Genomic DNA, 27,836 nt, shown 5'->3' with positions numbered 1-27,836 from the left:
TCATATATTCATTTAAAAGAATACTAGTATATATATACAGGCGCGGATCCAGGAATGGAAGTAAGGGGGGGGGGCGCAAGAAGTAGGCAGGAGGTCTGAGGTCGCCTTGAGGCCCCCATTGGGTCCAGGGCGAAGCCCTGTAGGGGGCCCAGGGGGCGAACCCTCGGAAGCTCCTGGATTCTAGAGATTTTGTAGGGTAAAAACGAGGTCTACCGAGTAGACATTTTTACATTTTCTCAACGAAACTATGTATGTGTGCTTAAAAAAGCGGGCTTCATATTTTAGCGGCTCTGGCGCTTAATAATTTTTTAACCTACCGTATAATAATTTAACACTATTATACTACAAGGGGTATAAATTTATTACAGAAACAAGTGCCTGCGATATAGGACTATATAGGACTATTCGATATTAATTGAACAAAACTACTTTTATATATACATGTCCTGCGTCCTATATATCCGTGCGAGTAAGGGAGCATCATTGTCAAACTTGAATATATAGTTAAAAAGCCATTGTTAATAGATTGTTTATTTTTTCAAATGAAAATAAAATTAAAGTTTTTATTAAATCATTAATAGGCCTTTATTATATCATTAATAGGCCCTTATTATATCTTTAATATAATGCAGCTATCGAAAAAGGGAATTTACAGAGATATATATGTATTTATCTAGTGATCAGATGAAATAGGTACATAAACTGTATGAGATGTTGAAGAATGGTTTTGCTAGTATACTAGTACTCTATGTGTTCTACCATGAACCTTTTTATAAGGAAATATGCTATGAAATATTAAGAATAATTTTATATCATTGTGGAGTGAAATACGGAGGACTTCCAATAGCGGATCCAGCTGAGTAGGGGGTACAATATTTTTATGAGTAAATCAATTTATTTAAGGAAGCAGCAAAAATGTTACTTGTCTTTGAGCCCCCACCCCTTTAAGTTTTCCTTACTTTTTCTAATGCTTGTCAAAGAAAAACAAATTCTTCGGATTTTGAATATTTTCCAAGGAAACATTCATGGATCCGCCTTTATCGTCTCCCAAACTTATCGGGCTCGGGATTACAATAACAATTTTGTGCGTAAACAAAACGCGGGAGACGTGAACGGTGAAGTTGAAATGGACGAAGATGATTTTGAATCGCAATATGCAGATGAATTAGACGCTCTGGAAGATTTTGAACGTATGTTTTAACAAAAGTGCTGTATATAAATATACCCTGTATTTTTTTGTGTGTAACATGCTTAACGATTTAAACACGATTTTACACCCTAACTCATAAGGCTGTTACTGTTAGGCCTAAACTGGTGCAATTCAAAATATTTGTTCTTCAAAAATCGACTTTTGATTATTCATCTTCAAATAACATTTTGATTAGACCTGATTCAACACATCAAGTTTATATTCCTTAAGTTTTTTTTTTCAAGTTAAGTTCATGGGTTAAGAAATTACATCAATTTGACTATGAGTTTAATTTATAATATATAAAATATGCCACTAGAAAAATCACAACTGTCCAGTGTAAGTGCAGCCCTATGGACATATTTTTAGTGTTTTCATTTTCTACCTTTCTGGGCACATTACATTTTATATTTAAGAGATTCATGACATATTTCAGCACCTGATTTCTCTCCATGCAAAACAAAGAGAAGTCTGAAATTTGAAACGCCAAATGCCAAGACAACAAAAGACTTAAACACAAGCCACTTGGAATTATTAGAAAGTCCAGAGAAACCAATTAATGGTGCCATTTTATCAAATGGGATATCATACAGGCCGGAGAAAAGGCTGAGGAGTGAGGATGAGTTTGACAACTTATCAGGATCAGACAGTCAAGAGGAGGATTTCCCCTCACTGAGTAATGTTTATCTGTGATTTGAAAATACAGTTGAACTACGGTGTATCTTGAATACCATGGATATGTCAAAGTGATTTGGAAGTCCCAAGCACTTTTTCTTAAAGTATTTTACCTTCAATATCTCAAACCCTTGGATATCTTTTTATTTTTTCCTCGGTCCCATCGAGTTCAAGATAACGAGGTTTAACTATATGTGTACAACCTGAAAGACAATGAATGAAATCACTTAGGTTTTGATAAACATTTATTTTGGATAAAGATTTTATGATACTACTAAACAACTGGGTTTTATATTTTTCACAGAAAGACAGACCAAAAAGGCAAGAACTGATGATTTGAACATCCCCACTTCTACAAATCTCCCTCCCTCCACAGTTAGTCAAGCAGAAAAAAGAATCACAGAAATACGCAGACATCATGTTCACCAGAATGGAGAGAGACATGTTCCTGATTTAATTGATGGTAATTATTTTAAAAGTTGAAATTAAAAGTTATCGGCAATGGCTATAGAAAGCTTTACCATGCCTGCCAACTAACCCCCAGTTTACAGGTCACACTCCTCCCAAAATTATATCAATCCCCCCCCCCTCCACCACTAATCACCCCCTGGGGGTTATCATTATGACCCCCAATTTCACCCTACCTGCTAATTGAACCACTGTCACAGTGTAAAAGGATTTCGTACATGACTAAAACAATTCAGACAGATTGCAGATCTGAGTTGGGAAATGACATTATTTGCACTTTGTTGTCTGTCATACAAGATAAAACTTCTGATTTTTATGAGTACCAGCCTTCTTACAAAGTGCTTAAAAATGGCATGGATATCTTTTAATATGAGCCTGAAATAAACAATTTATTACAAATTTGAATATGTGTTTTCTTAAATGGAGCTTAGAAAATGTTCCATGCTTAGAAAATGTTGTCACACGCTTTGACCCCACATTTGACATCTGAATGTTGGGTCGTGACCCAACATCATTTTTGGAGGTTGGCAGTATGCTTTACTGAATAATCAAGCTCGTTCTAATTAATTGTTTAGTTTACATTACAGTACATATTTTATTCAGATTATGACTATGAGAGGCCTAGAGTCCATAAGAGAATTCCCAATGGAGATTTTATAAGTACAACAAGTTCTGAGGGGGAAAGGTGCTATATCATCCTCAAAGAAGAAACAACACTATCAAAAGAGGTACAGTATATGCAATAAATATCTGAAAAAAATATATGTATGCCTATAGTGAGAGAAACTCTGGTAATCTTTACCTCAAGCATTTTTTAATAAACATTTTCATTCACTCAGAATGTTTACAATGGATTATCAATATTTGAATGTTTTTGGATTTAGTTTGAAGATGTTGGAAAAAAGAAGAAGAAAGGACAGTTACTCTCCATTTCATTTGAGGAATTGCGTGACCAAGCAGAGAAACTGGTAAGATTTTTGTAAAAACAGTAATGTTATGATTTCATGTTTATGAAAAAAGAAGTCATGTAAATATTTAGGTTTTTCATGCTGACATCACATGGATATGGAATTAAAGTAACATTCTGACAGTCTTATATATTGGAGTGCAGATGTTTGCATACTTTAATAACAGATTCATTACCTTAAAAAATTCACCTTTTAGTGATAATAAAGTTTCAACACTCTTACATTAATATTATTTGAATTTCAATAATTCATCAACTTGAGTTGGTAATTTGGAGTCTCTACTTTTTCTTCTGAAATTTACACATGTGAAAGTTAATTTGGTTTCTGTCTGACAAGTACCTGTCCAACACCTGAACACAAATTTCATTACAGAGACAAGAAAAACTGATCCAAGAGGCAGAGAAATTGACACAGGAACTTCACAGGTATGGCATTTAGTACATTTGTAAAATCTGCAATCGACATTTGTATTGATACTGATTCAGCAACTCATCCAGGGACTCTCAATGACTTTGATTAATATATATTTACAAACAAGTACCTAAAAGTGAAATTCATATGAAATAAACAAGGATTTTGTTTAGTATGAAGGATAATGCAATATTTACAGGGATTTGACGGAGAGGCTAAGTGACATTGATGAAGAAGAAGAGGAACCAGAAAACAGTGAACCAGAAAAACTTCTGTGGGTGGAAAAATTTGCTCCCAATACTTACACAGATTTACTCAGTGATGAGGTGGGTGGAAAAGTTTGCTGATGGTACATACACAGATTTGTTGGGATGATCAAAGCTATAGAAGGCTCAGCCTGTATTTTCTGTATAAAGTTTGATAAGTATAACTTGTATTTCTTTGTGTGTAGTCAAAGTGTAAAAACTTTTAGTGATTTATCAGCAAATAGGGATGTTAATCACCAAAATTTGGTATAATTACATGTTTTTTTTCCCAAAGATATCACAATAATATCATGATATTTTTTATACATAATTTTTGCAATGATTTTAAATGAATTTCCATGATTTTTCTAACACAGATAATATGAAAACATAACTTAACCTTTTCATGTTTATTTTTTTTATTAAATAAGCATTTCTGGATGCTAGGATGTCATAGTCTTACTGCTTTACAACATTTTTTTTCAATTTCTGTAATTGTAATTCAAGAGTTTGAACAAAAAATTATTTCCCAAATTTATAATTACATACTAAATACTAGTATTTTAGTCTCCATATCACAATAGGTATTGTGCAATAAAAAAATCACTATATACTGGTATAATGATAAAATCGCACATCCCTAATGACAAAAAATATGTAGAAATATACTTAGAAATATAAATGTGATCTCAATTTCAGTCTATAAATAGAACTTTGCTTCACTGGTTGAAGCTTTGGGATTATGTGGTGTTTGGAAAAGATGTCAGATTGAAAAAGAAAGAGGTTACCAAGAAAGAAAAGGAAAAAGATCAGAAAAAGAAGAAATTCTTACCAGAAGTCATTGATGAGTTGGATAAACATAACCGCCCAGTGCAAAAGGTTTGTATGGTTGAGATTTCTAGACTTTGTTTTTTAAAGTCAAAAAAGTTTTGTATCATAATTGATGGGGATGAACTTAAGTTGAATTTTTTGTATGGTGAGGTTACAACAGATAGCATGTTTTTCATGTTTTTTTCATGAATTTACGCTCGGGAATACATGTATTATACATTCAATCCAAATGCATGATCATACATTGTTGTTGTATAATTCATATAAAAAGGTGAGGTATTCTGTCATAAATACATGTACTTTCTATTCATTTATTTAGATACTTTTACTGTTTATTACCATTTTTATAGAATACATTCAAAATTTTATTTGTGCATTGTATTTTAGCTTGTTCTGCTGAATGGGCCACCTGGCCTAGGGAAGACAACTCTTGCTCATGTAATTGCCAAACACAGTGGATACAATGTTGTTGAAATGAATGCTAGGTAAGAATTTTCATTTATAGTAATAGCACTTAAGACATGACAGAGTTAACATTTGAAATGTACAAGTTTAAATGTTGCTAATCAAAATAAAACACTATTTTTTCATGATTTTTTTTTTCATTTTCATGATAATTCATGCATTTATTCTGTAAATGTACATACATCGTAATTAAGCTCTCGAAAGAACTGGGTACGTTAAGTATAACAGAGCGGCCCTGTCTTCAAATTTGATTTCAGTTTTTTACAAACATGCTTACGATGTGTCCTTTCAAAATCATTTTAATTTTTTAATTATCACAAACCGTTTTTCCATCAGAGGTCTCGAAAAATGGGGAGTTTTCTTTAGAAATTACAAATTTTGACGTGATAACGTCATCACGGCGTTACTGATTTTATCGTTACGTTAAAGGAAATCTGTAAATTCTCTGAACCGGAAACCATTTACTTTAACCTGCCTTATGTTCCAGAAAACAATTTTGAACTTTTATTTCAATTCATCGTAATGTATCTTTGATAGCTGGAAGGAGTAAAATAATTTAAGGGAAATATAATTTTATTACAAACGATTTCATCAGACAAGTAATGAAGCTTGATTCATCCATACAGACGAGACAAGGCAAAGTAGTACTTCTTTTAAAATTGTGCTCGTATCAAATTTATCATTTTTTTAATGTAAAAATGTCTTAATGATTTCTTCAATCATTTTCTGCATTGTCTATGAAGTTACATTAAAATTTTTAAAGATACATGAATCAGTATTAAAAAGAAAATTGGAACGTCCAATATAAAGTTGTCAAAATTGGATTTTTGGCAATGAAAAAGCCATCAACATCACTCCCCTTTTCCATTCCAACAAATGGCAGCGCTATTAATTTCGTATTTTCTTTTTCTTTCTTTCTTTTTTTTTTTTGATAAATTACTCACTATTACAGAGTTACGAGTTGTCTTAAACTGCATTAAAAATTTTTTTCTCTGATGTTAGGATTTCTTTTATAGATCGTTATTTATATTTATTCATTCCAGTGGATCCGCTTTATTGCACGGTTCATGTAAAATACCCTAACCAGGAACAATCCCCAATATACTTACACACAATCACTTTCTATGTTAAAACCACAAGAGGAGACCGGTTATAAGAGTCCTGATTGATGAGGCCATTCCAAGTTTTTTCTTTGTTTAGCGTCCATCCTAACCATCTTCCTATCCGAGAAAACACACAAACCAAAAGGGGAAAAACGCAGCATTTTCAGAACAGTTATAGAATTTCTTATTATCATTTGAGACCTCTCCTCGCCATAAAACTTAGTTAAACTACTAGTTTATTGAAATAAAAAAAAATAATACACCATTTAAAAAAGAGAGATGTCAATCCCAAAAGAGTAAAATGCATTTCAGAGATTTGTATTTGCTGATTTTAATTTGAGTTAACTTTGTGTTTGCGTTTCAAAGCTTTGTTTTTATCAATTTTAATTTGTGTTTGTTTTTAATTTCATAACCTCAAAACCAATTCGTCCGCGTACACTGCACATAAAAAAAACTTGGAATGGCCTTATCATAACTTGCGTTACAGACCTTGAAAAATTTTGCTTCAAATAAAAACCGTGAATCTCCGAAGGCTTAAAAAAGGGTGTGCGATTTGTTTAGATCAATTTTTCGATGAACAAAATATTTTATATAGCCAATGCTAATAATTTAATTTTAGAGACAAACACATTACTTTGCATGTACATACTCATTACTTGATTCACAAAATCGAAAATTATATGCCTAAATCTGCGTAGTGAATTCGACAGGAAATGCACACGAATTCTCGGAAGGGATTCAGAAGCCTGTAGTACACTCTAACGGGCACAATTCCCTAAAACTAAATGCTATAAAAATAAGGATATAATATTATATGTATGATTTGCATATAGAGTTTATCCGCGTCAGCTATGAAAATATGCGCATGTCGTCTTCAAAGCAATGCAGCATGAAACGGCAGACACTTGCATTGATATCGATCAGTAAAAGATCAATCAACAGTCCAGTGGGGAGCCAAAGGAAATTGGAAAGGGATGTATTTGGTTTTAAATCAAATTCTTGATATAATTTTTTATTGGTACTCATTACAGTACATGTATAATTTGATTATCAGTAAGACCCCCCCCCCCCACTTTCTATTTACATGAGACAAAATACAAGTAATTGAAATGCAGAATAACAGAACACTCACATAGAAGAATCAAAATTCACTTTCACGTCCCTTTTTATAAGATACATAGAGATTTTATTTCTAGTTCAGTTATCAAATTATACGAAATCATATGTAATTTTGTTACTTGTGGGAACAATACGCAAAACACGTCACGGTGCTTCTTTATAGAGTTATCCTTGCCATTCCCGGATTATATCACTAGCTTGATTATGTTTCTTTTTCATGTAAGTGTCTGATAAAAAAAAATCTTTAAAAATATACCTAACAAACTGCTGACATGAATTGCAAGAATATACATCACGTCATCTACTAAGACAAAAACTGCATTAAAATAGATAAAGATTTTCTTTAGAACTCCTCCCTATGTTTACATGTTACACAGCCGTAGGTAGGATACATGTATTTGATAAATTATTATTTCGGTGACAATGATAATTTTATCACTTCCTTTGGATACATTAACGCATTTTCTTGTGCATTTGTCCTTGTAGTAACGATAAAATACTTTTAATTTGTTTTTTTTCTGGAACGGATTATCATCACAGACGGACGTTGAATCTTTAAAATTTAGCGATAATGTGCACCGCCGTTTTCACAGAGATGATGTTGGACAGGACGCTCCTCCAGCCCCGATGAACATCTATTGGAATACTGAACATATTTCCTATGAAATATATTACTATTATTTTATGGATAATCTGGATAAAATCCTTTTAAAAATACTCGCTTACTTCAAGATTAACAATAGTGTACATGTGGTTAATATGTACATTCGTTTTTTATACAGATAAATATCTATAGAGTAATCTTTTTTTCTTCTTTTTTTTTCATTTCAAGACTTGGAATGCCTTAAAATGTATTAGGAAAACAATTTCTGAAAAAAAATGAGGTTAACCATCGATTATGGAGCGGAAAGGGGGTGTCTTGTCCACAAGTAATGCAAGATCGTGTTTGTATTTTTTACAGAACTGCATGGGAACAGAAAATCTTTATTTATAGACAATAAAAAAGGTTGATTGTATCATGTTTCACTTAAATTTTCATAGAAAATACCGAAAGCGTACACCACTGTATACGTTTTTCAAGCCTTATAAACTTGGTCAACATATCTAAAATTCCTTGTAAATTATAAATTAAACCCAATTTTACTTGAAAACACTGATGTCAATATTCCGATCAGCATGATAAATGTATATATAATTAATAAGTGTAAATACATGTAAGAACTTTTCCATTCCCAGCTGCTGACCTTCAATAAGTAAATGTAGGCCGGCAGTGGCAGATTTAGAAGTATTTTGTCATATATAAAACACTTCCTGATTATGCGATAAAACACTAGAATCCTTTCTGACATAATCAATTTTGTCAAATAAAAATCTGCAACAATACAGTGACAAAGATAACAAGTTTTAAATAGAAATGTTCAAATGGTGACTGCTATACATGTAAGTCAAGCTTCCAATCTCCCCCCCCCCCCCCCCCAAAAAAAAAAACAAAAAAAAAAAGAAAACGTTAGCTATTGTCTTCTGACATTCATGAATCCTAGTCATATATAAATTGAAAACGAATAAAACGTACTTAAAAAGCTGATGATTTTCAATAAAAATTTTTAAAATAATCTTTTCTTGAAGTATAGTCAATGTCCACTATGAAAGAGACGCGCGTTTTCATTGGAGGTACATTGTACATGTAGGATTAAACGTAAATTGATTGTCTGAACCATCCCAACTTATGTCGTTAAATTACTTTTTCACGCTGTAAATATTGATTGAATATTTATCATAGTTGCGAAGACTGAAGAAATTGTTTCAAGTACATATTTTCAACATGGTTGCTCTTTGTGACATCATTTTTTCAATGCATTGCGTCACTAATTTACATGTAATGTCCCATAGTAAATTTCACTGAGAAAGGTTCATATGGTTTTCATTTGCATAAATAATTGTATTAAATTAATTTTTTTCAAATGCAGAATTGAATTTAAAAGACAATTAAAAAATAATGAAGCCTTCAGATATAGAATTAAACAATTAATTTCTTTAAAAATAGAGATTTTATTGTGTAGAAAAGGTGACGTCTATCCAAAAATGCAGCATGTTTTACTTCAATTTTTTGTAAAAACGGATGTGGCCGCACTTTTGTAAGGTTATTTTTTCTCTTTAATATTAAAAATCGTAGTGTATTTGTTCTTTCTGCAAAGTTTCGCAAACATACTCGGATGCGGCCATATCGAAATATAGACTTGAAGAGGAGGAAAACGTCCAAAATAGGGGAATTCCGGAATATTAGACCGGTTTTGAACGTTATATAAATGAAAGGGCACATGAGTTGAGAAAAAATTATTCCTATTTCACACACAGGGAAACCTTAACAGTTAATTGATACAATTGATAGAAAGTAATCGTGCATTTAATTTTTGCCGATTTTACAGGGCCGTAAATCGGTCTTAACGTACCCAGCTCTTTAGCGTAATCTTCCTTGTTGATTAGTGTAATCATAAAATAGTGCATTTGGAACTAAGCTTGTATTTATTCTGGACAAATTTTAGCGTTAAAGCTACTTATATATAACTGTACATGTATCTTTCTGATGATAGCGATGACAGGAGTGCTGAAGTCTTTAAGACCAAACTGGAGGCTGCCACACAAATGAAGTCGGTGCTGGAATCAGACCCCAGACCCAATTGTCTTGTGATTGATGAAATTGATGGAGCCCCACAAGTAAGAGATATGAAGATGAGAGCAACTTTTTTATTCTCGAAAATACAGGAATAAAAATTATCAAGTTAATATTCAAAATAATAATGATATGAATGATGCCCTTATGATGTGTACATTAAAAATAATATTATTGCTCTTTTGATTAACTAGAGATACCTATGGCCTCTGGAGCATTGAATACAACCCTTTTAATTTGAAAAAGAACATATATGTACATTTAGTGTATAATGCAGCTCAAAAGTAAAGTGCCTTGTGATATACACTCAGGTAATACCAAGAACTTTTACTCATTAATTTATCCTTGTTTTCATTTCTCACAGGCAGCCATCAACATACTTTTAAATTTTGTTAAAAGATCTGATGAACCAGGCTCAAAAAAGAAGAAAAAAGATGAAGGAATACTTCTAAGACCCATTATTTGTATATGCAATGACCAGTGAGTTCCAAATAGAATAAGAGATCAGTAAATACTATTGGAGATAAATTACTTACATTCCATTCTTAAATAATCGTTGGTTTATTCACTGTTCTGTTCTCTGTTTTTATGCATGAAGTATATCCTTCCGCCAGGTATGTTCCAGCTTTGAGACAGCTAAGAATGAATGCCCTAGTGATTAATTTCCCCCAGACAGAACCAGCTAGACTGGCAAGCAGATTGTCAGAGGTAAATTTAGAATATCTATTCTTGCACTGTGACCATTGCCAGCCTGATTCTGGGATGTTTATAACGTATGCATCTTATTCATTTTGTTACATGGTATACAGGTTTCATGTATGTTTCTGTTGGACATGTAGCCATCATAATTTGAGAAGGATTTAGAATTTCAGACAGAATGTAGACTATATATACTAAAAACCTATTGTTATATTTTTGGAAATATGCAAATTAAAAGTAAAGAAGATATTTGTCATTTCTTTCTAATGACACCACAACATATTTAAGCATCTGGGCTATTGAACTAATTTTAGGTTGCAAAAGCCCAAAGTTTGAAGACAGACTTGAACACATTGCTAGCACTTTGTGACAAGACAGAGAATGACATTAGATCATGTATCAACACTTTACAGGTGAGTTATGTCCCTTTATCCTTGTGAATCTTAAGAATTTTATTTTTAAAGGAAATATTTCAGAGTTGAGCTTTCAAGTACATGTATTTTCCATCCACCTATTAATTATCTGTAGAATCTTCCTGTGTACAAAGCCTTTTAGCTCTCTGGTGCCAAAGCTCAAATGTACTTTTCCAATTGAAGTTTTTTGTTGTTAAGCCGTCTGTTTACATGTACTTATGCATTTTTAACTTTTTTGTCCATAGAAAAGGGACCAATTTCTAACAAAACTTAGCAAACAGCATTCGTAGTAAAATTTGATCTGACTGTATATACAGGTAGTACATTAAAAATTGTTTAATGATGGATGGTTTACTGATATTCCTTTTCAGTTCTGTTTTAAACAGAAGAAAGAGTTGTCTATGAGAACTGTTCAGACTATGAATGTTGGTCAGAAAGACTCTAATAAAAGCTTGTTTTCTATGTGGTATGAGGTTTTCTCAATGCCAAGACCTAAAAGGTAATTGATAAAGCTCAAGCAATGCTATTTACTTCCATACTTCATATCCATGTTTATGAAAATAATTATGTATATATCCCGTGTATAAAGTCTGTATGTTCTGATTCTTTTTTTTTCAGGAATAAGTTTATAAGTTTACATGATATTCAAGGAAAAGACTGGAAAAAGAATGATAACTTGTCACTGGAATCAAGGTAAGTTTCTATATTTTTGTCATTGACAGCCTATTACTGTTGATCATTTCCTCACACATGTTGTAGTGGATTACATTATTTGCCATGCACTGATATATGGTCTTTCTGGAACGTTTTTGTAACATGCTATGTGCTGAAGAGCATTTATTCAGAACCTTTATAGAGTTTAGGAGAAAGTCCATTTGTTCATGTGGTTATTGTCTATTCTGTAGTATGGCTTGCATTAAATGTTTGATATTTAAAACTATTACTGTTCCCAATTATTTCTCAGAAAATGATTACAACTTTTCAAAAATGAAAGAAAAAAATGGTTGCTAGTACATACATGTATATTTGTGTGATGCCAAAAGTACACATGATAGCTTGGTAAAAATTCCTTATAATGTCAAAATTATTCTTTCACAGGTTTAAGAACATTCTACATTCTGCACAGTGCACTGGAGAATACTCAAAAGTTATCCAAGGGATGTTTGAAAATTACCTGGAGTGTAAATTCAAAGATCCCAAGATGGAAGGAGTAGGTTGATGCATACAATAGTACTTTTTACACACATACACATCTGTATATGAGACTTAAAATGATCAATTTAAATGGTAGTAATGTAATGTAAATGTTTGAGTCCTTGTGGCAACCATTCATAACCCTTTCTCTATGACCTGTTAAATTGTTTTTCCACCATTTCTCCTTGCAGCTGGTGGTAGCCAATGATTGGCTGTGCTTCACAGACCTGGTGAACTGCCAGATCTCTCAGACACAGAATTACAGTATCATGCCTTATATACCATATGTAACGGTAACCTTCCACCTCTTGTTCGCCTCTAACCAACCCCAGAGGATTCAGTATCCACATGCCGACCAAGAGGTGAGTCTTTCTAATCTTAATGCAGAATCAAAGTTAATCAATTCAGTACATGTATACAGAGTGACTCCTGTGAAATTTTCAATACTTTGAATTTTAGACTCACTCGAAACATCAACCAATGAATGGACTTTTCTTTAATAGAAAGAGTGTACTTCCTTTTCGGAAGTGAATATAATTCCTGTGCTGGTAGTAAAAATTTATTTTCTTGTTGTAGGCTTTAACCCAGAAACAGAAGAGCTCTAATTTAGTGACGTCGCTGATGTCAGACATGGTTCCAGCTGTCCGTATGTTTGTCAGTGAGACAGATGTGGTACAGGAAGTCCTACCTCCCCTACTGGAAATCATACAACCAAATCTCAGGCCTGTGAGTCAAATGATTATGTTTATGGATATAACATAAGAAACTAGGGCTGGGACGATATATCAAAATATCAATAATATCGATTCTGTGTGAGGATGATACACATATCTATACATATATAGAAATATCTATATGGAAAATAGAGTTTCAGAATGATTAATTCTTTACTTAACTTAAAGTTTGGGTTTAAAATACAAAATCAATATTTTAAATTTGAATATGAAATAATACCATTTTTTTTAGACAATGTTGTTTTTACAACTGTTATACAGCTAGTATAAATAAATTATTCTTATTTGTGTAGAAATATATTGTTTATGTGAAAAAATAAACCTATTAAAACCAATTAAAAATATTGCGATACATATCGTATCATGGCACATACAATCCATATCGATTTACAGTGGCGCCTCGTAAATCCGGACACCTCCGTCCCCAACGAAATCGTCCAGATAAATGAATCGTCCAGATAAGTGAATCACTTCTTAAAAGACATACCCTCTTAAAGCATGTACATATGAACATAGTGGTATCAAATGTGAAGGCAAAGAAAACACCTTTATTTTACCTTGACTTATTGATTTCATTTTTATAGTTTTAAAAGAAATAATAAATATTTAAAAAAGAAAAAAATTAAAATGTAATTTACACGATGAAAAATGGATAGGCAGTTTTATGTTAAAACTTCCTTTTCTAACACAGGAAACTTTACTCGCCTTCTATTTAACGTGTAGTTACATGGGCTGACCAAATTTAGATCTGCTACTGTTTTATTTCGGCACTTTTTTAAAATATTTATTCAAGCTCATATTAAGTAGAACTGTTCAATCACCACTGAGATTGTTCAAATGACTTACCGCGTATATTCACTACATAGGGATAAGTAACTAAATACTGTAATCAGTGTACGTATTGCAAACATTCAACGTAAACACAAGCCATATTCAGGATTATCAATACTTTTTCTATAAACTCTAAGTTATATATCTTGAAAAGACGTGATCGGCATTTATAACTAACGCCAGTTACGTATTTCTGAGTGCATTAATAGTGCATTAATAGAAATATATTTTCTTGAATTATGCATCATAATAAATTGTCTTATGAAAAGAATAAAAAATGTTTCAAATAATGTACGATCGTATTTTGATAAACTTAAACTTAACTCGATACCACAACGAAATCTCGTGATTTATTATTCAGTAAAAATTTTATTTACAACTCTCCAAAAATTCTCATAAATTTATATACCGTTAGCAGTTTAATTAATGCACAGTATAAGCTAAATTCTTCGGGCTTTATAATATAAAAGACGTGTGTTTTAGCTGAGGTAAACACATGCTAATTATAGACGCTATTGTTTAGAGGTCACAGGTAATCGCCTTCAAACTGACTCCATGGACAATGTTTTTACAGTAATTATCACTACTGCAAGAAAGGTGTGAAAAGTCGTTCCTCGAAAAATTACCGTCTGAATAAACGAGTCGTTTTTCAATGAAAGATTGCGTTTTGTAGTAGAAATTGACCGTCCGGAACGCGAATTTCCGGATTAATGAGACAGAGTAACGTGGAAAAAATCGGTTCCCAAAAAATATCGTCCGGAAGGTGAAGCGTCCGGATTACTGGCGTCTGGATTACCGCTGCGCCACTGTACAGTAAAACATATATAGGATTATGGAGAACATGCTTAAAATGAATTGACGCTTACAGCGAAGTGATTTCCATTCCCCGTGGCATAAAAACATACTGTGAACTTAACAGATATAACAAATTATATTTATAAGGAAGTAAAATTGTCCATCCCTGGCACTTCGTTATAAGTGTGTTTTACTGTAGAAGAAAGTGTATCATCTCAGCCCTATAAGAAACAGAGTTGCCAGTTTGTGTAATTAGGGCCTCGGATCAAGAGGTTGGTGCCTTACAGTAATCACCATGTCTGTCAGTCCCTCTGTTAACACTTTGATGTGATAACTAGTACCTTTTTTGGGAGTCAGTTGGTTCAACGTGGGTTTTTTCCCTTAAAACATTAATTTTTTCCTATTTTAAAAAATTCCCAATTCAACTGCCAAGGAACAAACTATGATGACATCATAATTCTTTTCATCATAATTGAAACATTGTACGAATTGACTAAATGTTTCACTTTCTCTTAAATTTAAAGTAGAGATCAGTTTTAATATGGCGGGACACGTGTTGGAGACAGCCCAGTGTCTTACATAACTGACAACTGGAAAGCATGAAAAAGTGAGGACAAGGGACTTAAATATGCAATGAATACTTGTCGTTTATTCTTTAAAATATGGATGGATAGGTAATGAGGTTAGAAGAAATTCAAAATAAATTTCATTTGTTGACATGACAGAAAATTCCCCTGAGTTCTATTTTGACACTGTTTTTCCCAATTGAATCAGTACTGGCATCATTCCCAATGGGTAGATAAAAAACACTGTCAAAAGCCAAATATTTTTTTTTTACCTTAGTTTGTACATTTACATGTATGTCTTGCAGTAACTTGTTTAGCTACAAAGATGGAGAATGATTAGATGAAGACACTTATTGATTTTGTGCTCACTTGGTCATACATTTAGGTCAAGGTCAAAGGTTGAGAATATTGTAATGACTCTTGTGGTCACAGTGCAAACTTGGACATTCTGTAACTTATAGCTCAAGACTATTTGTATGGGGCAGGGTAGACACCTATATGTTTTGAAATCATCCAAGATCAAGATAAAAATTGTTTATTTTTAGGTCATCAGAGTCTGTCAGGTGACTAAGTGCTGCCTGTTTTCTATCCAAAGTAGTGTGTCTTGTGCCGGTCATAAACTTTTGAAATTTTCAGCTTCTTCACTAAATGGCTCAATTAATTCTAACCACTTTTGGTATCTAACATCTATGAGTAAAGGAGAACTAAAATTATGAATTCCATGGTCTCTGCCCCTGTGGGATCTGAGGGGTTGGGCCAAAACCATCAAAATTAATGCAATCTTTAAACATCTTCTACTTTACTCCTGAACATCAAGCAGTTAAATTGTTAGCATAACTATAATAAGCAATATGTCCCCTACCAAAATTATGAAATTCATGGTCCCTGGTTCAGGAGTTCTGGTGTTAGGATGGGCTCTATTGATCATATAGAAAAATGCATTAATTCTTAAAAAAATTTCTCTCCCCTATATATTTAGCAGACTAAGTCCATGGTTATGACGAGCAAGGGTGCTTCTTCCACAGTTGTGAAAATGATTGCCCTAGGGTCAGAAATTTAGGTGTTAGGGTGGGACTGTATTGATCATTAGTGAAAATGCATAAATTCTTTGGGTAAGGGTTCTTACTTCTTATGTAGGGCATGACTCTATTGATTGGAGTGAAAATGCAGTAATTCTTTAAAAATAGTCTTATCTGCTCCTGGGAATTGAGCAGTCAAGCTTAGCATATAGCTTTGGTGAGCAAGGGTGCCTATTCCAAAATTGTGAAATTCATGGCCCCTTTGTGAGGGGTTCTTATATTAGGACAGGGTTTAATTGATTACATGGTGAAAATGCATTATTTTTTGAAAATATTCTTCTTTGCTCCTGGGTATTTAGTGAACAAACTAAGACTAGTGCATGGTATTAATGAGCAAAGGTGGCTCTTTTTCATATTGAGTACCAGACTTATTATTTTGTTGATCCCTGATCATCCTATTTCTCTCATTTTTGGGCAGCATATCTTAATCTATCAGTTTATTTTATTATATACCAGTACTTAATAAATTGCCATTCTGTGAATTCTTTACAGGGTTGTGTTGTACTCAGATGACCATTAAGGCCCTTGGGCTTCTTGTATCACTCAGTACTAGAAATAATGAATTGATATATAGACTTGTGTATATATTAAGAAACAATTTTAGATGTCCTATTGATTCATGATAAATGTGTTTTACTGTAAATACTTGAATGTGGTATCTACTCTGTTTTCCAGATTTTTTTTCTGTTTCTTTTAAACTCACTATGTTCAAGTCTTACAGAATTTATTATCTTAGAGTTTAAGCCTTAGAATTTTACAGTCAGTTTTACTGTCATATCATTGTGTTTTATACCTGTTACATATTAAAAAGCACACATTATATGGAGGTTTTGTATAAATGCTACTTTTCAAAAGTCCCTTTATAAATCTGGTGATATTAATAAATGTCAATATTAGGGCATTTGTACTAGTGGTTTTTCTATCACTACTTGATGCATGTAGATATTAAGGAAAACATGACAATTTTTCTTTCCTTTACAGGTGAATACTCAGTTATACAGTGTGAAGGAAAAGCAAGATTTGGCAGAATTGATCAGAATCATGATAGCCTACAACATGACTTACAATCAGGAGAAAACTCCCGAGGGCCAGTATACCTATGTCCTTGACCCGTACGTAAAAAAATATTATTCTTTGAGTCAGTTTTCTAAGGACTCTTTTGAATAACTTGTACTTTATTGGAAGCAAGCTATTGATCAATTCACTCATACCCAGAACTCTGATGTAATGTGTTTTTGGATGTGGCCAAATCAATTAAGAGTAAGAATATGGTACATATACTCAACCACCTTTGATTTTTAGCTCACCTCAACGAAGTTGGGGGAGCTTATGTAATACCCTCGGCGTCGGCGTCGGTGTCGGCGTCCCAGGTTAAGGTTTTTGGAGCAGTTTTCTTTTCAAGTACTTCTATGGCCTATATTAGTCAGAGATGCATGGAGGATGCTTCTAGTGTGTTTCATTGTACCAGTCAAGGTTTCAGATGCTACAATTTCAGCTAAAGAATGACCAGGTTAATGTTTTTGGAGCAGGTTAAAGTTTTTGGAGCAGGTTAAAGTTTTTGGAGCAGGTCTCATTTCCATGTAACTATAAGCCCTAAATTGACCAAACTTGCATGGATGATACATTTAAGGATGCACACTACTGAACTTGCTTCGGATGCTGGATCTGACCTACATTTTCCGGATGAGTGACTAGGTTAAGGTTTTTGGAGTAGATCTCATTTCCAAGTAACTATAAGCCCTATATTGACCAAACTTGCATGGATGATACATCTAAGGATGCACACTACTTGACTTGCTTCAGATGCTGGATCTGACCTATATCTTCCGGATGAGTGACCAGGTTAAAGTTTTTGGAGCAGATCTCATTTCCAAGTAACTAAAAGCCCTATATTGACCAAACTTGCATGGATGATACATTTAAGGATGCACACTACTGGACTTGCTTCGGATGCTGGATCTGACCTATATTTTCTGGATGAGTGACCAGGTTAAAGTTTTTGGAGCAGATCCCATTTCCAAGTAACTAAAAGCCCTATATTGACCAAACTTGCATGGATGATACATTTAAGGATGCACACTACTGAACTTGCTTCAGATGCTGAATCTGACCTATATTTTCCGGATGAGTGACCAGGTTAAAGTTTTTGGAGCAGATGTCATTTCCAAGTAACTATAAACCCTATATTGACCAAACTTGCATGGATGATACATCTTAGGATTCACACAACTGGACTTGCTTCAGATGCTGGATCTGACCAATATTTTCCGGATGAGTGACCAGATTAAAGTTTTTGGAGCAGATCTCATTTCCAAGTAACTATAAGGCCTATCTGAACCAAACTTGCATGGATGATGCATCAAGGGACGAACAATCTCAAAACTTCGGATGCTGGATTTGACTTACATTTTCTGAATGAGTGACTAGTTTTAAGTTTTCAGATAAGTCCACTCCCAAGTAACTGCAAGCCCTATCAGACCAAAATTGCATAAATGTTGCATCTAGGGATGCACACTCCTAGATTATTAGTTTAGTGTGGGACTTTGCCTTACTTAAAGACAACATTCGTTGAGGTGAGCTCTGTAATCTCTGATTACCTATGTTATTCATAGTGAAGATCACGTAGAAATTAAATGTAGTTACATACCAGGGTTTGCATTATATTAAGAGAGAAAGTGGGTGGGGGGTGTTCCAATCTTTCCTAGTTGAAAGAAAAGTTCTTTTGATGATGTAGGTTTTCTATAACCAAGGAACTGACTCCTATGTACTCTGATTATATTTGGATTTCAAAACAGAGATGATTGAACTTAGATTCAGGATGGAGGAAAACACATATTTTGCGACAGAATGTTTTTTAGTCAGGATTTATAGAAGAATGAAACAAAATTTGCAACACCCAGGTTTTGCTTTCTTAAGCAGCGTACTAGTATGTGATTATTATAGTGCAGATTTCCAAATCTAGTTAATCTGTATACATGGTGTTCGTACATGAATGTTTGATGAACAGGATTTCATTCTTCTCTTTCTTGTAAATGTGGTTTTTTAATCCTAACTGCATTAAAATCACTTCTTAGGATAAATATAAACTCTTAAACTGAATAATTTATAAAATAAATTTTATCTGCAATAAAATTTGAGTTCTGAATCATTTTGATCTACAGGGAAAATCTTAAGGGAACAAAGTAATCTTTTACACTCCTAGCATATCCCTGATCTGACATAAAATAGATTACAGCTTTGATTAGCAATAAGAACAGCTGTGAAGTAATGTAACACATAAACCTTACATTTATTTCCATGGTGTGAAATCTGTTACACAATAGACTCTAGGTTGCTTTTGCGAGTTTTAGCTAATGCTTTGTAAATTTGATTTGAGCTAGTCTTTATGTGTAAGTACTTGTTGGAGATGGGCACTTTATGATGAGATATATAACTTGTAGTCTTTGTTTGGAAACCTTGATGCCCTTGTAAAAGCATTGTAAGTAAATAATAAAAAATTGTTTTATTATTAGGAGAGTGCTTTAGGCAAGACCCTTTTTTCTGAGAAATAGCTGGCAACAATTCGAAACATCCTGTTAAAAAATCTACATAACTTGTATGTGAATTTTGGTTTGATACTGTTGAAAATGCAGTTGAAGATTATATTCAATAAGAAATCAGGATGCAGATAAATTGATATTTTCCAATTTACTTTTTAGCTCTTCTCAGTACTAGAGCTTATGCCATAGTAAGGTGTCTGTTGTCCACCTGTCTGTAAACAATTTTTAAAACCTTACTCCTCCTACAGTTTTTTTCAGATTTCAATATAACTTGGTACACAATTTAACACAAATAGACAACACTAAGATACATAATTCTGCTTATCGGTTTTTTATTTCAATGAACGGTGTTGCCATGGTTACTAATATTATAAATTTCTGTGAAATTCTTTCAAAACGGTACCCCTCATACAGTTTTAATCCGATTACAATATAACTTGGTACACAAGTAGGCTACACTAAGATACATAATTCTTTTTCTTGGTTTTTGATTTCAATGAATGATGTTGCCATGGTTACTAAAAATAAAAATTCTTTCAAAACGCTTCTCCTCTTACAGTTTTAGTTCAATTTCAATATATAAACTTGGTACACAAGTAGACTACACTAAGATACATTATTCTGTAAATCGGTTTTTGATTTTATTGAAGTGTTGCCATTGTTACTAAAAATAGAGAACTCTATGAAATTCTTTTAAAATGTTACTTCTACTACAGTTTTTGTTCATTTGCAATTAAACTTGACTCAGAAAGAGACCAAACCAAGGATCATTATTTTATTTATTGCTGTTGCCATAGTTTCAAGTCCAAGTGTTATTTTCTCTACTTTTGATAAGTAAAAACCAGTAGAGCTACAGTCTCATCAGAGACTTCTGGTTTAATTATAGAAATAATTGTACCACTATTTTCTAGCAATATGGAAGAAGTTGCCAGATTTCAAGGGATGAAGCAACATAAACAGCTGACATATGCTGCCAAACAGTTGATTTCAAGAGAGGCATGTTCAGTCAAAGTGTTGAGAGAAAAATAGACAATTTGGTGTTGAAGTATTTATGTTTTCTCAGTATATGTTTCACTCTGAGTCAGATCTTTATGCTCACATTTAAGTTGTGTGAAAGCATTCCTTTTAATATGATATTTTCAGATATAATTAGAAATTTTGATACAGCAACCTTTATTATGTAGTTATTTCTGTATTTTCAGATTGGTTTGGAAAGGTTAAGAAGAAATGAGACTCCAAGTATAAGGTAATTTGTTTAAAAGATGTCATTCTTGTTAAGCAAACATTACTATTTGCTGCAATCTCAAATGAGTTTTTATTTTGAATTTTGAAGATAAATTCAGCAGTTTGAGTCTGAAATACATGTAAAAGACCAAGTAAAATTCTTTTTATAAACATTGTTTGGGAAATTCAAATGACAGTTGCAATATTTCTTTATCAAATATTCCCAATACTGTTTTAAAAAAGTAGGTATGAAAAACATAATGAAATTAATACATATGAGGGTTGCCCCAAAATTAAGGAATATTGGTATATAAAATGTAAAATCTCACAAAAAAGAAATTTCTAGTCAAAATTTCGTGAGATAAAATTGATAGTTTTTCAAATGAAATAAATAACTATCTTTATTCCAATTTGAACGCATATGCCTTCATTAATAAGAATTTTATAATGTTTATTAACTGGTTAGGCATTTGACTGTTTTAAAAAATGATGCCGCTTTGACACAGGCAGCGCACTGGAATATGATAAAATGTAGTTTGAAACTTTAATTCACCCTCAACAAAGGTGCATTAGAAGAACAAATGTTTGGAACACATAGATATACTCAAGTTCATAGTGTATGAACGATATAAGCAGTTTTTCAAGGTATATGTGGGAAAAGATGCAAGGAAAGAGACCTGCCAAAAGAAATAGACAAAAAATTGTTGTCAAAGCTACACAGTGCAACTCCATTCAGAAAGACGAACGAAAAATCCCAGAGATACAGGAGATTTTTATGAATTATTAATAAATGCATGCAATTTAAACTTTTTTTGGCATGTAATATAATGTTAAGCACACCATAACAATTATATTTCATAAATCTTTATGATAAAGTAGAAAATGTGATTCTGATAATTAGTGTATTTCCCCCAAAAATTTGAACCGGTGCCGTTTACATATTTTTTGACGTCGAAGATTGCGCCGGGTGATAGGACACATTAACATTAAAATTCTAACTGCCCTTATGTTTTTCAAGTAATTATGTTAAAATTTGGTTATTTATCAGCTAAAAACACACTTTATACACCCACAGAATTATATTAAGATACATTGATTTCTGCAATAGATATGAACTCAGTTTATGGAATTTTGGGACAACCTTCGTACTTATACAGTAAAACTCATTTAGTACAACCAGTTATAGCGAATTTAGGGTTATAGCAAAGTTTTTTTGCAATCCCCGGCAAAATTCTTGGCAATTCATTGTAGAAAATTACAGATATAATGATAGCAAATATACAGTTATAGTGAACTGATTTTGTGTCCCCTAGAAGTTAAAAATAACAAAATTTAATCTTTTATAGAGAATTTTCAAAGATCTGAAATTTTAAAATACTGTAAATCACTAAATTTCCAGGACCTCTTATTTTCATGAGATTATTGTTTTGCATTTGATTGGATAAAAAAATTAGTTCATATCTTATAACCTGTGTTGCCTACGTCACAATGACATAAGCCAAAAATGTATTAATCCACTTGACATAAAATTTGAAATATGTACAATTTGAAGGTATTTTTGTTATGAAAATTGTCTTTTTTTTTGCACATTGAATGATGGAAAATTAAATTATAAGGAATGAATTTAATACATGTAGCTACCCAAGTTATACTGGTATAACCTGGGTTGGAACAGTTTATGCTTTTTTATAAACTGCTTCTTGGTTTATAAAGCGTAAACTGCCCCAACCCAGGTTATACAGTGTAACTTGGGTAGCTATTAAATTCATTCCTTAAATAACAAATTACAGATAAAGCGAAGTAAATTCGCAGGTCGCCAGAACTTCGCTATAACTGATTTTTATATGTCTCTTTTATATTTTAGTTCTAAGAAGACAAAAGCAGAACCTGAAAAGGACTTTGTACCTAACCATTTACAGAGATTGGAAGCCAAGCCAGTCATGAATCAAGAGGAAGCCGTGAGTATTGTGTCATATTTATTCTCCATGTTTTCTGTCATTATAAATGTACATAAATATATTGTATAACAGTTATACTCAGTGGTAAGAATTTTCTAGAATTAATCCCCAGAGTTGTGGTGGCATTTTTAATTCAGTCACTGATGCTTGACCTTAAAATGTGCAACATTCAGAAAAAGTGGACACCTGCAGAAATGAAGAAAATATTTTGGATATTATTGTGTGGTGTAGCGCACACTTTCTTAGCAAGATTTTTCCCCCCGAAAAGGGGTTGGAGTTGGGATGGAAAGCAATGGATTTGCTTCTAATTTCTGTCACTTCAAAAGACCAGTAGATAGAATTCATTATTCTTTTATTACTAGTATTTTAGCTCACCTCAAAGAAGTTTGGGAGAGGGCTATATATTGACCTCGGTTAAAGTTTTTGGAGCAGATTTCTTTTGAAGTACTTCTATGCCTTATATTAATCAGTGATGCATGGACGATGCTTCTAGTATGTTTCATTGTACCAGTCAAGGTTTCAGTTGCTGCAATTTCAGCTAAAGAATGACGAGGTTAATGTTTTTGGAGCAGGTTAAAGTTTTTGGAACAGGTTCATTCTAAAGTAACTATAAGCCCTATGTTGACCAAACTTGCATGGATGATGCATCTAGAGATGCACAATACTGATTTTGCTTCAGATGCTGTATTTGACCTACATTTTTCTGGATGAGGGACCAAGTTAGAGTTTTGAAACAGATTCATTCTAAAGTGACTATAAGCCCTATGCTAACCAACTTTGCATTGGAGATACATTTATTGATGCACACTGCCAGAGTTCCTAAGTGGATGTGGGATTTGACCTACATTTTCCAGAAGAGTGACCAAGTTAAAGTTTTTGGAGATGTCCATTACCAAGAAACTCTAAGCCTTACCTAGACCAAACTTGCATGCATGATGCATTAAGGGATGCACAGTAGCAGAGTTGCTTCAGATGCTGGATTTGACCTACATATTCCAGACAAATGACCAGGTTAAAGTTTTTGGAGCAAGTCCATTACCAAGAAACTATAAGGCCTCTCTGAAACAAAGTTGCATGGATGATGCATCAAGGGATGCACATTACCAGAGTTGCTTCAGATGCAGGATTTGACCTACATTTTCCAGATAAGTAACTAGATTAAAGTTTTTGGAGCAGACTTATTCCAGTGTAACTTCAAGTCCTACCTAGACCAAACCTGCATGGATGATGCATCAAGGGATGAACACTCTCAAATGCTGGATTTGACCTACATTTTCTGGATGAGTGAGTAGTGTAAAGTTTTTAGAACATGTCCATTTCTAGGTAACTGCAAGCCCTATCAGACCAAAATTGCATATTAATGTTGCATCTAAGGATGCACAGTACTACATTATTTATGGAAAGCCATAGCTGCCTGAAGGTCACTTTCATATTATATGAGGTGGTATAACCTTTATAAGTAGTGGTGAAGTCATTATATATAGTGGTAAAATCATTATATCCAGTCATAACTTTATTTTATGCAGTGGTTTTATCATTATATACAGTGACAACGTCATTATATGTAGTGGTTAAATAATGTAATGAAGTGATAATATCGTTACATTATGCTGTAAAATCATTATATGCAGTGGTTATTTCATTATATACATTAAAGAAATCTTTCTATGATGTGATAAGTTCAATATATATACATTTATAAACATAGTTTGTGTGAAACACAATGCATGTGCAGTGCCAAGTTCATTTCATTCAGTGCGACACCTTTACATGAAGTGAAAATTTTATTATGTGCAGTACTAACATCATTATATTATAAAGTAAAATTATTATATATATATATATATATATATATATATATATATATATATATATATATATATATATATAAAACCATGCTATGCAGTGGTAACATCTTTATATGAGTTGGTTAATAATTATATGTCGTTGTTAATTCGTTATATGAAGTGGTCAATTCTTTATATGTTTTAGTCGTTTCATGTTTTGCAGTGATAACTTCTTTATCATCATCTAAACTCGTCCTCTTAAACAGTAAAAACGCGCGGAGATCCATTTTAAAGCGGGTGTTGCTAAAACGCAAATTGGAAAACGGACGGAAAGCGGAATGGAACGGAAAATATTATGTCAAATTATTTACTACACGCATTTATAAATCAGACAGTAACCAGTATTCTTTATCAAACTGTTCATATCCTATTAAAAAATAACAATGTAATTTATTCATGATCCCCTCCCCTCCCCCCCCCCCCCCCCCCCCAAGAACTACATTTAATGTATGCATGCAGTGGTCAATCAATTACATACTAATTAGACACATTCATCACTCGTGCAAATCTTATTTTTAAAGCTTATTCACCATAGATAAAACTCTCTTTTTTTTGATCATTTATTATAAAACAGGCAATGATGTTTTAAAACAGGTGGAGGGGGTTGGGGAAGTGAATAATTATGTACACATTTGTGTTCTAGACAACGATCACTGGCATTACAACTACAGGCATGTGCGGATCTAGAGGGGGGTTCGAGATAGGGTTTGGACCCCCTGAAATTTGTGGAGTTATTATGTGTACATAGTTTTTGTTTGTTTGTTGTTTAACGTCCCTTTCGAGATTTTTCACTCATATGGAGACGCCACCACCTTCCGGTGGATGGCTGCAAATTTAGACCTACTACAGTGTATGCTCGGCACTGCGTGCCATTGAGCAGTGAGGGATCTTTTTCGTGCCAGCACCTACTGCGACACGGGACCTCAGTTTATACAGTTTCATCCGAAGGACCGGTTTCCACGTCCCACAGTGGGGTTCGAACCCGCGAAGTAAGGATTAACTCCTTACTCCACGACCCTAGAGCAAACGCTCTAACCGCTGCGCCACGCGGGCGACTACGTGTACAAAGTAAAGTATGTGTACATAGTAAAGTAAATAAAAGAAAAATGACCTTGGACCCCCCCCCCCCCCCTCGAAAACACGGACTCCTGTGAAGTTGATGGGAAACTGAAAGTAAACATTGAACGCTGTTTTCTGATTGGGGTGTAACACCCCCCGAAAAATATCCTGGATCCGCGCTATCCACCGTCAGGCACTTGAAGCGTGGACAACGTACATCTATGCATCATCCCCCTTCCCTACCAAATATGTAATATATAAATTACGTGAGTGCATTTTCTGGAAAATGGGTGATTTCTCCATCATAGCAATCTTAATGTTATTCTGTGCAATTGGTTTGTGTTGTTTTCCAGTTTTACAATTTGGCCAATACGGGGTTGGGGTGGGTGGGGGATGCAGAGTTGTGTGATATCATGGTTAATCACGCTTTTTCAAGGGATTTAAACTGGTACATGTATCATATTTGCCGTTTTCTGTTCCGCGTTTTAGCAACACCCGCTTTAAACTGGAAAACCGCGCGTTTTTTAAGAGGACCAGTTTAGATGATGATAAAGAAGTTACCATTGCATAACATGAAACGAATAAAGCATATAAAGAATTGAGCACTTAATGTAACGAATTAACAATGACGTGTAATTTTTAACCACCTCATATAAAGATGTTACCACTGCATAGCATGATTTTCAAATATATATGATAATTTCACTTTATAATATAATGATGTTAGTACTGCACATAATAAATTTTTCACTTCATGTAAAGGTGTCGCACTGAATGAAATGAAATGAAATGAAATGGCACTGCACATGCAGCGTGTTTCATATAATGTAATGATTGCACTTTCACACAAACTATGTTTATAAATGTATATATTGAACTTATCACATCATAGAAAGATTTCATTAATGTATATAATGAAATAACCACTGCATATAATGATTTTACAGCATAATGTAACGATATTATCACTTCATTACATTATTTAACCACTACATATAATGACGTTGTCACTGTATATAATGATAAAACCACTGCATAAAATAAAGTTATGACTGAATATAATGATTTTACCACTATATATAATGACTTCACCACTTCATATAAAGGTTATACCACCTCATATAATATGAAAGTGACCTTCAGGCAGCTATGGCGTTCCATAATTATTAGTTTAAAAGTCTATGACTGGGCCTTACTCAAAGATAACATTCATTGAGGTGAGCTCTGTAATCTTTGATTACCTACAGTATGTTTTTTGATTACCTACAGTATGTTTTTAGATTTAAGAATTACTTTCACATTGTCAAAAGCAGAAAATACAACATTTGAATTGTCCTAAATCCCTCTGACTATGTTGTTGGTGCTCTCCAAATAGAAAATGAATGATTATTTCATTTGTGTTTTCACACAGATACTTGCACAATGTTTTTTCACACGGATACTTACACAATGTGTCTTCACACAGATACTTTCACAGTGTCTTTTCACACAGATACTTGTACAATAAAACAGATAAGGAACAAATTTATTTGAAGCAAATGTTTGTTTTCAGGCTGAGAGAGATTTCTTTGGTCGTATTATCAAGAGAAAGACACCAGAAGCCAAAGCAGAGGACAAGAAGGAGAAGAAGAATGTGTTAAACACAGACATTTGGTTTCACTTCACAGAGGGATTCTCTAATGCAGTGAGGCGGAATGTCAGGGTGCAGGATTTTATTTGAATATTATATTTATACATACTTTATTCTCTATAT

The 27,836-nt window shown here is 33.3% G+C and overlaps 1 protein-coding gene across 1 annotated transcript; it reads left to right on the top strand.

Annotated features, from left to right (window-relative positions):
- Window positions 1-1,093: 1,093 nt before the first annotated feature.
- LOC133177079 (chromosome transmission fidelity protein 18 homolog) lies at window positions 1,094-27,836 on the top strand. The gene is made up of 23 exons (XM_061312172.1): window positions 1,094-1,190; window positions 1,626-1,865; window positions 2,169-2,327; window positions 2,936-3,060; window positions 3,217-3,300; window positions 3,673-3,725; window positions 3,911-4,037; window positions 4,656-4,835; window positions 5,175-5,272; window positions 10,066-10,189; window positions 10,510-10,625; window positions 10,760-10,853; window positions 11,159-11,257; window positions 11,629-11,756; window positions 11,876-11,950; window positions 12,356-12,467; window positions 12,643-12,813; window positions 13,028-13,177; window positions 17,438-17,568; window positions 20,907-20,991; window positions 21,198-21,241; window positions 23,084-23,177; window positions 27,636-27,836. The coding sequence occupies exons 1-23, from the start codon at window positions 1,127-1,129 to the stop codon at window positions 27,801-27,803; spliced, it is 2,721 nt and encodes a 906-aa protein (XP_061168156.1). The 5' UTR covers window positions 1,094-1,126; the 3' UTR covers window positions 27,804-27,836.

The sequence above is a fragment of the Saccostrea echinata genome, unplaced genomic scaffold (assembly GCF_033153115.1).
Source record: "Saccostrea echinata isolate AGI-Se365-2 ecotype Australia unplaced genomic scaffold, CSIRO_AGI_Sech_v1 ptg000086l, whole genome shotgun sequence".
NCBI lineage: Eukaryota > Metazoa > Mollusca > Bivalvia > Ostreida > Ostreidae > Saccostrea > Saccostrea echinata.
Note: the sequence above shows the minus strand (reverse complement) of the source record. Positions and strands in the feature narration are given on the sequence as shown.